This window comes from Oncorhynchus kisutch, linkage group LG22, assembly GCF_002021735.2.
Source record: "Oncorhynchus kisutch isolate 150728-3 linkage group LG22, Okis_V2, whole genome shotgun sequence".
NCBI lineage: Eukaryota > Metazoa > Chordata > Actinopteri > Salmoniformes > Salmonidae > Oncorhynchus > Oncorhynchus kisutch.
In genome coordinates, this window is record NC_034195.2 from 21,497,731 (window position 1) to 21,509,950 (window position 12,220).

At 42.5% G+C, this 12,220-nt stretch overlaps 1 protein-coding gene across 1 annotated transcript; it reads left to right on the top strand.

The window, feature by feature from the left end:
* Positions 1-747: 747 nt before the first annotated feature.
* Positions 748-12,162, top strand: LOC109867429 (beta-2-syntrophin-like). Its single transcript, XM_020456587.2, has 7 exons — positions 748-1,656; positions 6,912-7,122; positions 7,364-7,571; positions 8,245-8,387; positions 8,586-8,782; positions 10,140-10,330; positions 10,445-12,162. The coding sequence occupies exons 1-7, from the start codon at positions 939-941 to the stop codon at positions 10,535-10,537; spliced, it is 1,761 nt and encodes a 586-aa protein (XP_020312176.1). The 5' UTR covers positions 748-938; the 3' UTR covers positions 10,538-12,162.
* The last annotated feature ends 58 nt before the right edge of the window (positions 12,163-12,220 follow it).

Below are 12,220 nucleotides of genomic sequence, written 5' to 3' on the forward strand. Positions count from 1 at the left end.
TGGGATTTTTTTATCACCGTTCTTGTGATCATTTTGACCCCACGGGGTGAGATCTTGCGTGGAGCCCCAGATCAAGGGATTTCCCACAGTTGATTTCTTCAAACCAAGCTGCTTACCTATTGCAGATTCTTAGCCTGTTGTCTTCCTAGCCTGGTGCAGGTCTACATTTTTTGTTTCTGGTGTCCTTTGACAGCTCTTTGGTCTTGGCCATAGTGGAGTTTGGAGTGTGACTGTTTGAGGTTGTGGACAGGTGTCTTTTATACTGATAACAAGTTCAAACAGGTGCAATTAATACAGGTAATGAGTGGAGGACAGAGGAGCCTCTTAAAGAAGTTACAGGTCTGTGAGAGCCAGAAATCTTGCTTGTTTGTAGGTGACCAAATACTTATTTTCCACCATAATTTGCAAATAAATTCATAAAAAATCCTACAATGTGATTTTCAGGATTTTTTTTCTCATTTTGTCTGTCGTAGTTGAAGTGTACCTATGATGAAAACACATTTCAGTTGAAGGCATTCAGTTGTACAATTGACGAGGTATTCCACTTTCCCCTTTCCCTTTCTAATATACCAACCACTATAGTGAGAAGGGAGATGGACTGGTCAACATAACATAAAAAGTAAAGCTAAGCCTGTCGAGAATTTTTAAAACCCCGCCTTTCATGAATAAGTAATTTAAGGTCCAATCACACACTATTGAATGTATTGGCTGTTTCTGTCGTCTGGCTCCAAGTTTTCACGCCACAGACAGCGGGCTTAAGCGCGCTCAATAATAAGGGAGAGAGTCCGTCAGAGGCAACTGTTTTCCCTTCAGTTTTCCACCATCTGTGCGTAAGTGGGTGTGTCAAATGTAGGGTAGGCTAGCGCTTGGGTACGCGCTCTGAAAAGAAGAAAAAGTTCATAATGAGTTTAGTCTGAAACCCGCCCCGGATTTACAGGATGGCTCTCTGGACACGAGCGGGCAAAAATGGTCAATTAGACCTTTTGCTCCGGGACCGCTGGATTCGGGTAGCGGGCGAATTGACCATTGAGACTTTCACATTAACGGCCGAAGCAGAGATAAGTGGGCACGCGAACAACTTGCATTGCAACAATTCAGCGGACCTACGAAATGGAATATCAAACGGAAACGACCCAGGGTTAACGTCGGGAAATTCGAACCATGGTCAAATCTCGAACCCAGAACAACATCCGAACCATGGTGCGCTAGGACGAAGCAGTAGCCCAGCGCACGGGGGAATCAACAGGGGTCACTACGAAGGTTTTAGCGCAGGCTCTAGCAAGTATAATCGTGATAACGGTACGAACTCTGATTTTGGCAGCCCGGGGTCCAGTTACGGTAGTCCTAGATCTAGCTTCAGTTCCAGGCATGGCGAAACTTCCATCAATTTAGAATCCTGCGCATCGGAAGCTGTGCGTAAAGTTCGAGTTGTAAAACAAGAGTCGGGCGGGTTGGGGGTCAGCATCAAGGGGGGTCGGGAAAACCGAATGCCCATCCTAATATCCAAGATCTTTCCCGGACTTGCAGCAGATCAGAGTCGAGCTCTTCGGGTCGGTGACGCGATACTGTCAGTCAATGGAAATGACCTCAGGGAGGCTACGCATGATCTAGCGGTGCAGGCTCTAAAAAAGGCCGGGAAAGAGGTTACGCTTGAGGGTAAGTTTTCAAACGCAATAGCGGGGATTTGAGGCCAGTCATTCTGACAGCTGCCTCAACCAGGCCTATTATCCTAAACAATGTGCGCTTGATAGCTAAATAAAACTTCTGCTATTCTGCTTCGTTCTTGATGAAGGCCTACTATTGAGCTGTGGGCCAAGTATTGCATGTTTTTGACAATCAGGAAATAGACAGACCTAAATAAAAGATGATTACGAACAGCCAGTTGGATGATTAACATTCAGTATGTTGAATTTATTGATGCCCAGGATACTTTTTCAATTATTTAAAATTTAGGCAGGATTCAGGCCAAGCTTTAGGCTACAATGTTTCCTTTCTATTACATTGCCAGACTACAGCACATAGCTATAGGCTACAATGTAACCAGTTCACAGCCACTGACTCATTAGGCTTATTGTAAATAGAAAAGTAAGAACAGTGATTACAAAATTAGCTACATTGTATGTGGCAGTGGTTATTCTATATAAGTCATTGTAGGCTAGAACAGTTAATCATCATGTTTGTGTACTCTTATATTGATTTTGGAGCACTTTGGTGTGAAGCCCTGGGGGTTGGAAACAACTGGTCAGGGGCTGAAATGCACTGTGTGGTGGATAGGCTTAATGCTTTGGAAATTAACCCTTTATGGGTGTAGAGAGTTGGTTTATGTGACACAGTTTGTCTCATTCTGTCAAATGAGGTCTCACTGTAACCCCCAAAATAAAGTAGGCTTCATTTTCTGCTTCTCATCTCAAAATAGGCCTAATAGTTCAAAATAAGACTGTCTCTCCACTGAGGAATCTAGGAATTTGTTTAAGGAATGTGCCAGTTCCCTGTCAATGTTTGTTAGACTGACAGGGAGTGAGTTGTGATGTTAGTAAAAGGGCCCCCATTCCAATCTGTCTGCATTTTCCTCCTCATCCTCTGAAGACTCCCATAGGCCTAACCACAGATGGACAAGGTCGAAATTAGATTTCAATTTCCAGACCACTATGTGATGTACACAATACATAAACCCTAACCTACATAAAACTTGCACACAGGCATGAATGTTGTGTTTCTAACAAATACAATAGCTACTTTATTGAGCTTTTCCTAATAAATATGAGCCCACGGTAATGGAAATGTAATAACTGAATAACATTAGTCAATTGGATCGTGGCTGTCTGTGTTTAGTTTGCCTGCTTATTGGTGGATAGAGGAGGAGACCATTGTCCGGTTAAAAGGAATAATTAAAACAGTACAATGAGACAGACTCTAGTCATAAAATGGGGACAGGCCCAATTAGAGAGAGTTAGTTAATTTGTTGTTCACAAACCAAAACTTACTGACCATTGAACATTTCACTTGAGTATGCAATGCACTATGAGTCAAAGCATTAAAAAAGGGCATCACATATAGAAGTGTGAATACAGGTTAATGTTGTAACACTACCGGTTCTGATTCATATCAGTGGAACAAGCACGTTTGCTCTCCTTTCCCTCTCTCTCTCAAGTTGTTTGTGTTTGTAAACAGAAATGGATATCCACAGAAATATCTGAGTATAACCTACTTAGCTAAGATATTTGTTTATGTAGCATTCATTGCAGGACCAGTGTAGCAGCATGCACCTTGTGCATAGTGTTTGTGTAAAAAAAAGATCCACCTACTGGAGATATATACACTCTTTCCACTAATTTCCATGCCCTCCTTTTGTGATCCAGGTCAGTGTGATCAGAGGTGAGGAAGGGGGCAGGTTTGTGTGTTTGAAGGGGAGCAGCAAAGGGGGGCTTTTTTTAAAAATTGGCCAGATATGTACAGTACCAGTCAAAAGTTTGGACACACCTATTCAATCCAGTATTTTTCTTAATGTTTTACTGTTTTCTACATTGTACAATAATAGTGATTACATCAGCACTATGAAATAACACCTATGGAATCATGTAGTAAAAAAACAAATGTTAAACAAATCAAAATATATTTTAGATTCTTCTAAGTAGCCACCCTTTGCCTTGATGACAGTTTTGCACACTCTCATTCTCTCAACCAGCTTCATGAGGTAGTCACCTGGAATGCATTTCAATTAACAGGTGTGCCTTGTTAAAGGTTAATTTGTGGAATTTCTTTCCTTAATGCGTTTGAGCCAATCCGTTGTGTTGTGACAAGGTAGAGGTGGTATACAGGAGATAACCCTATTTGGTAAAAGACCAAGTCCATATTATGGCAAGAACAACTCAAATAATCAGAGAAATGACAGTCCATCAATACTTTAAGACATGCAGGTCAGTCAATCTCGAAAATGTCAAGAACTTTCCAAGTTTGTTCAAGTGCAATCGCAAAAACCATCCAGCGCTATGATGAAACTGGCTCTTATGGGGACCGCCACAGGAATGGAAGACCCAGAGTTACCTCTGCTGCACAGGATAAGTTCATTAGAGTTAACTGCACCGCAAATTGCAGCCAAAATAATTGCTTCACAGAGTTCAAGTAACAGACAAATCTCAACATCAACTGTTAAGAAGAGACTGTATGAATCAGGCCATGGTCGAATTGCTGCAAAGAAACCACTACTAAAGGACGCCAATAAGAAGAAGAGACTTGCTTGGGCCAAGAAACACGAGCAATGGATATTAGACTGGTGGAAATCTGTCCTTTGGTCTGATGAGTCCAAATTTGAGATTTTTGGTTCCAAAAATGTGTCCTTGTGAGACGCAGAGAAGGTGAACGGATGATTTCCGCAAGTGTGGTTCCTACTGTGAAGCATGGAGGAGGAGGTGTGATGGTTTAGGGGTGCTTTGCTGGTGACACTGTGATTTTATTTATTATTCAAGGCACACTTAATCTGCATGACTACCACAGCATTCTGCAGCAATACGCCATCCCATCTGGTTTGCGCTTAGTAGGACTGTCATTTGTTTTTCTACAGGGCAATGACCCAACTCACCTCCAGGTTGTGTAAAGGCTATCTGACCAAGAAGGAGAGTGATGGAGTGCTGCATCAGATGACCTGGCCTCCACAATCACCTGATCTCAACCCAATTGGGATGAGTTGGACCACAAAGTGAAGGAAAAGTGCTCAGCATATGTAGGAACAAGTGCTCAGCATATGTAGGAACTCCTTCAAGACTGTTGGAAAAGCATTCATCATGAAGCTGGTTGAGAGAATGCCAAGAGTATGCAATGCTGTCATCAAGGCAAAAGGTGGCTACTTTTGAAGAATCTAAAATTTTAAAATATATTTTTGATTTGTTTAACCATTTATTTTGGTTACTACATGATTCCATATGTGTCATTTCATAGTTTTGATGTCTTCACTATTATTCTACAATGTAGGAAATAGTAAAAATAAAGAAAAACCCTTGAATTAGTAGGTGTCCAAACTTTTGACTGGTACTGTATATTTGAAAGGAGCCTCTCCAGAGCCTTCTACAAACCCCCTCCCCACCTGTGGAGTCTGACACACTGTTCTCATTAAAGGCCTGGCAGCAGACAGTCTGGGGCAGGAGGAGAGAAAGACGTTCATGGGGAAGAGAGGAAGGTAGAGCTGAACAAACCACAGGAGGATTGTGGTCAGAAGAAAAACAGTGGTCAGGATCTGGGGTGTAGCCAGGCACATAAAGCAATACCCGGGTGAAGTCTACAAGAAGAGAAGAGCAAATATGTGCATGATCAAACCATGGGGAATGGAGGGGGGTACACAACAGACCATGGGTTTGAACCTCAACTCCTTCAGCCAAATAATGAGTTGGAGTCTGTCAGATTCCTCCAGCTCTCCCCTTCCTCCTCGGTCTCATTCCTCTGCATTGCTGTGGCCATATAGGTATGGAGGGAAGGAGGAAAAATGAGCTCTAGCTATGTGTGATGGCACCTCTAGGGACCCAGTCCCATCTCTTTCTCTCAAACACACACACCTCTGTGTACTGCCCTAATTAAAAGCAGTACGGTAGCTAACAGTTCTAATGAGATCTTTAAACAGCGCCAGCGAGGGACAGCAAGAGCAGCTTCTGGAACCAACTATCTGACTCTGAACTTTTCACAATGGTTTAATGCCATGGTGGGACTGGGATTAACCTCTTCCTTGTTTAGTTTATCAGAAAACACTGCCATAAAACACAACTAGCCCAAACCGCAGTCTGCACTCACTCAAGCAGAGTATTGACAAATGGAGATGGTGTGGTAAGCCTCCAACATGTATCTTTCCTCTGAGTGTGAGCCAGTGTCATGTTCTTTAGTCACCTATTCTTCAACCTGTGATGGCTAAAGCGTATCCGTAAAGATGTACCAGAGCTACAGTACAGTGGGAACGGAGGAATGAGACCGAGACCAAGCCTGTACTTAAACGTTCCATGGCATTTATAACCACACTGGAACACTGCAGTGATATTGTGGCTGGAAGTCTTGACTGAGCATCTTTACAGAATCTTTTCAGTACATTGAATCTAGAGTTGTCATTCACTACTTCATGTGGCTGTGTGTATTGGACATATGACACTCGGTGTAATGTATACTTTGCTACCTCAGGATTGCGCTGTATAACTGTAGGCAGCTCTGCCCATCTTGATCTCTTCAGGGTTGGGGTTAGGTGGTTTCTAGTCATGCTCTGGCCCATGTCCAGAAGGCCAGCCACTTTCTAAATCATGCATGCACACACATACACTCCAAAAGACTTGGATAAGCAGACATATTCACTGACACTGTTAGTAAGAGCAGTGTGGTTAGCAGGGACTTGGAAAATAGGTTCCAATCCTTGGCCCAGTGCCTTACCATGACTTCTCTCCTTCTGTCAAACACACACACAGTCCGCCCATACTTGTACTAGCAGATATTTGGGACAATTACTTTCACAAGCCTAACCTCGCCTACATCCGACAATGACCTTGTCTCTTCAGCTACTCGTTTTGAGTTTCTCAGTCAGAGCAGAGCGACCCAGAGCACTAAAGGAAGAGAGAGGGAAAGAGAATGTGTGAGGTCGAATGGGCCACGGGACCAAATTTGGAAACTGAATCCATGATTTCAGTCAAAACTATTATTCTCCAAGGAGCTGACCTGCTAAGCACACAACTGCCCCACCAACTCTCCAACTCAGAGCAACTCAACAAGAGACTAATACGTCCTTATAAAACATTTATTACTCTTTAATTGAGCGTTGCAACTTTTTCAACCACTGTCGGAAATATATGATCAATCTTGTGTTTCTTTTGGATGCACTTTTTTTTACAACTTGAGGTCTATGCATATTTAATCACTGTTTATTTATTTTTTCTGTGTTTCTGTAGTGAAATATATCAGGGAGGTTTCCCCACTGTTTAAGAAGCCGTCCTTGGTAGCAGACCTACCGTGGGATGGGGTGCGTCCTCAATCCCCCAACTTCAGTGGCAGTGAGGACTCGGGGTCCCCCAAACACAGCGGGGCCAAGGACCGAAAGGTCATCCCCCTCAAAATGTGCTTCATCAGCAGGAACCTGACTATACCTGACCTGGAGAACAGGTAAGACCTGCGTGGGGGTGAGTGTGAGAGAGAATACAAAGAGGAGGAGTGTTGGTTTGGTATGTTTAGTAAGATAATGATAAGAATTAATCATTGAAATTAATAAGTTATTGTATTTTGTAAATTGGTTTTAATTTATACAGAATAATCTTGAAGTGCGTATAATTACAAATTAAAACCAAACAGAAAAAAAATGGGCACAACTAGACACTATGATGATGAGTACTGTTGATTCCTACAGGCTCTTGGAACTGCACTCTCCTGATGGCCAGCACACGGTGGTGCTGCGCTGTAAGGACAGCCCCAGCGCCCATTCCTGGTTCACAGCCATCCACACCAACATTGCTTCCCTGCTGCCCCAGACTTTGGCCCACATCAACTCCTACCTGGGCTCCATCACCACGGGGTCACACCCCCAACTCAAACATATCAGCTGGCTGGCAGAACAGGTACTACACTCATAGGCCTTCTGAATAAATTACACAAACAAAACATTATTTAGAAATAACTAAATTATACTAAAAGGTACTGTATACTGTTGTGAAATACACTTATGTACAGATGCACACATACAGTATTGTTTTGTTGTTCAGTCGTGTACCTTACTGCATGTGTACTGTAAAGAGTTTGTTTTATAGATGGTCACTATGCTTGTTGTGATATTCTGTAGTCTTTTAAATGTGCCGTCTTATACTTTTGCTGTGCAAATCAGAAACAAATCAGAATTTATTTTAAATGCATTTGACATGGGTACACATCATTTAAAAGAACAATAGAGAACAACATTGAAGAAATTGGAACAATAGGGAAAAGAGGGAAACAGCTGAACAAAATTAAAGCAGCAAATAGTCCACAAAGCAGGTAGTGGTGTAATGTCGGTACGCCTGTTTAATGTATGGATATTGTCTGTGCAGGGTTGTTTACTTGGCCTTGTTGGGGGTTGACAGGAAGTACTTTGAGACAGAAAACCACAGGAAGCTGCTGTTGCATTAACTATTTCCTCTGGGCCCACCTAGCATGACACACACACACCTACACAAACAGACATGGAAAACCTTATCAGTAATGACATAAGCACTTTGACACCTTCTCTCATGTTGTCTCTCTTTCTTTATGGTGTAGGTCCAGTTGGATGGTGGGCGGCACCAGTTCCGACCAATCGTCATGGCACTGACAGAGAAAGATATCCTGCTGTTTGAATCAGTCCCATGGAACCGTGAAGCATGGTCCACACCCCTGCTCACACACCCACTACTCGCCACAAGGTACGTCAACAGGTTGGCCAGACAGCATTAGAATGTAGGTTGTATCTCTCTGTCTTTTTCTCTCTCTGCCTCTTTCACTCTGAGATGTGTTGGCGTTTTGTTATCATAACTTATGAATCACTTAACTTGATAAAGATCACTCGTGGGAGGAGCAAACGATGAGCTGACCTTGTTTGGTGTGTACCCGTTTCTATGTAGACTGGTGCACTCTGGCAGTGCCCGCAGTTCCCCGGCGCAGGGGGCAGACCTGGTGTTTGCCACACGGACAGGTACAGGGCGAGGCATTGAATCCCATGTGTTCCGGGTGGAGACGCACTGGGACCTATCCTCGTGGACCCGGGCCCTGGTGCAGGGGGGGCATTCTGCTGCAGAACTGATTAAGGAGATCTCCATTGGTGAGTGGATGTGTATGTCTGTATCAGTGGAGGCTGCTGAGGGGAGAACGGCTCATAATAATGGCTGGAACGGAGCAAATGGAATGGCATCAAACACCTGGAAACCATGAGTTTGATATATTTGACACCGTTCCACTGATTCAGCTCCAGTCATTACCACGAACCCGTCCTCCCCAATTAAATCAAATCAAATTTTATTGTTCACATACTCATGGTTAGCAGATGTTAATGCGAGTGTAGCGAAATGCTTGTGCTTCTAGTCCGACAGTGCAGTAATATCTAACAAGTAATCTAACAAATTCACAACGACTACCTAATACACACAATGTAAGGGGATGGAATAAGAATATGTACATATAAATATATGGATGCGCAATGGCCATTCGGCATAGGCAAGATGTAATAGATAGTGTAAAATACAGTATATACATATGAGATGAGTCATGTAGGATATGTAAACATTATTACAGTAGCATTATTTAAAAGTGATTTTAAATGGCCAGTGATTTGAGTCTGTATGTTGGCAGCAGCCTCTATGTTAGTGATGGTTGTTTAACAGTCTGATGGCCTTGAGATAGAAGCTGTTTTTCAGTCTCTCAGTCCCAGCTTTGATGCACCTATACTGATCTCGCCTTCTGGATGATAGCAGGGTGAACCGGCAGTGTCTTGGGTGGTTGTTGTCCTTGATTATCTTTTTGGCCTTCCGTGACATCGGGTGCTGTAGGTGTCCTGGAGGGCAGTTAGTTTACCCCCGGTGATGTGTTGTGAAGACCGTACTACCCTCTGGAGAGCCTTGCGGTTGAGGGCGGTGCAGTTGCTGTACCAGGCGGTGATACAGCCCGATAGGATGCTCTCGATTGTGCATCTGTAGAAGTTTGTGAGGGTTTTAGGTGACAAGCCAAATTTCTTCAGCCTCATTCTTCACCACGCTGTCTGTGTGGGTGGACCGTCTCAGTTTGTCCGTGATGTGTACGTCGAGGAACTTAAAACTTTAACTTTAAGATGCCACCAACCTCCTGTGGTCTGCATATCTAACATTGGTCAGTGGATGTATGTATAACGTTGGTTTGTCTAACTATCTGTGTATATTATTGAGTGAGGCTTTGGAATCACATGATTCACTTCTCACTGTGATACAGGAAGTGATGATAGAAAAACGTTAATGTTCAAAAAAACTACTGTTCAATGGTAAAAGAAGGGGGAATGCTTCCACTCACGTTGAGTCTTTTCATTCCCTATTCCAGTGCAACACAAACATATTCAGACTTCTCACACAGGCACACACATACTATTCCAATTACACACACACACACACACACACACACACAAAGTTCTCACCCTCTCCTCTGTCCCTCAGGTTGCATGCTGAACAGGCAGGACGTTCGCCTCACGCTTCATTATGAGAAGGGCTTCACTGTGACCCGGGAGTCAAGGGAGCCTGCAGTGGGCACTGTGCTCTTCAGATACCCCTTCGAGAAACTCAAGATGTCCACAGACGATGGGATCCGCAACCTTTACCTGGACTTTGGAGGTCCAGAGGGTGAAATGGTACATCGCTGTTGGACACATTAGTGCATTTCAGAGAGTAATGGTCTAATAGTCCCTTTAATGTATTGATTGATCTACTGTTTCGTATGTTTTATTTGGTCTTTGTCTTTTTAGGTGTTTGACCTGCACTCTGGCCCCAAGCCCGTGGTGTTTGTTCTTCATTCCTTCCTGTCGGCCAAACTGTCTCGTCTGGGCCTGCTGACGTGAAGAGGCTGGGGTCAGGCACATCAACAAATATTCCTCTTTTTACTATGCATCATTCATCACAAGCGTTCCAATGTATATGTGCTCTTTTTATGCATGTACTTTGTTCTTGTCAGTTGAATGAGTGATTTTTGTGAAGAACAGAGTATGTATTTGTTCATCTAAGTATGTGTAAATGCGATTGGGTTTGCAAGTTGTTGATTGAGTGTAAATGACCAAGAGCATACTGCCAGTGTGAATGGGTTTATACTTTTGCATTTGTGTTGGCTTTATAGTGCATGTTACCCAAAAACAGATAATCTAGCACATTATCTAAAATGACTTATAATCAGGATTGCCAACTGTGCCTTGTTACATGTAGTGATAAATGCTATTTTTATTGTGTAAAAGTTATTTGTCTTCAAAAGCTAATAGGTTTTAAAGCAAAGTAAGCCTTAAACATGCACAGCAATAGTATTATTCTTATACTGTAAACATGTTATTTCTGTATTGTTTATTCTTTGTATGTATATCCTATGTTTAGCATGACTTGACTATGGAAAAAGTTCTTCTTTTGGAGCATTTACAAAATCACGGTGTAACACCAGTGACCTCTATGTTACCTGCCTCACCCTTCCCTCCAGTAGGCTAGCCACACCGCCAAACCATTGTCCCATGCTGCCTGAGAACACCACTTCCCTTAACCACTCCATTCTGCATTGGCCTTAAGCCAAGTCTTTCTATTAGAGTTCATGATATGAGGTCATACCTAAGCTTCTCTGCCTTTCTACTCTCTTCTTTTTCTGTGTTTCCTGTGGAAGTTCCTCATACACACCATGCAAACATGAGATGTACTGTCAATATGCATCCACAGTAAAGTCCCTGAGGGGTCTGGGTCATGTTTTTGCCCTATTATCATATTAAAATAAGCAAAATACTTAAAGAACGTTCAAAGATGTTCATTCAGAACTATGATATCTGGGAAAATGTCATTTCAGCTGCATTATGGCTCATTTGTCTCAAGCCTTCTCTCTCTGTCTCATCTTCAAAACAGGCTTCAGGTCCAGTTAGTAAAAGCTTTGGATACTTTTAATAGCACAAATAGGATGCAATTATTTTGTTTTATCCCTGTGTAAGCTTATCATGCTGTATGTTACCACTGGCTCTGATTGCTACATTATGTCATGGCTCTTCTTCGGACCCTGCTTGACCACATGATCCCCCAGCTTGACTTAATATGTAAGCAGATACTGTAAGTGCCTAGTTGATGCTGCCAATTGTATGTCTGAACTCTATCCCACTTCAGTCTCTGTACTTTTAATAATTTGTAGGTATCAATACACATCTGTCAAACATTGTTTAAAAAAAATGTTTATCATATCTTTCTTCCATTTTGTTTCGAGCAATGTACTGTTCTTGCAAAGCATTTTTTTTTAAAGAAAGAGTGTTGAACCAAATGTATCTGTGGTAGCTTTGCGTTTGACACAATCATTTAGCAGGACCGCATTGAAGAAACATTGCTGCGGCAAACCTGTTACATGCTAAGAATTTTAGACTCCCAAGCCTGCACTCTAAAATATATACGCAATGTATGATCATCTAAAATGTAAATATCTATAAGAATAAAATCTGTTAATGGCCAGCTGTAACAGATGGTTTTGTTGTCTGATCATTACAGTGGAAAGAACTGGTTTAGAAAACCACACG

What these genes read in the sequence shown, in the direction of transcription:
- LOC109867429 (XM_020456587.2), top strand. Translation starts at nt 939, where the DNA reads ATGGCTCTCTGGACACGAGCGGGCAAAAATGGTCAATTAGACCTTTTG. An exon ending in TCAGCTGGCTGGCAGAACAG is followed by an intron (nt 7,572 to 8,244) that starts GTACTACACTCA and finishes TTTATGGTGTAG; the next exon opens with GTCCAGTTGGATGGTGGGCG. An exon ending in CACCCACTACTCGCCACAAG is followed by an intron (nt 8,388 to 8,585) that starts GTACGTCAACAG and finishes GTTTCTATGTAG; the next exon opens with ACTGGTGCACTCTGGCAGTG.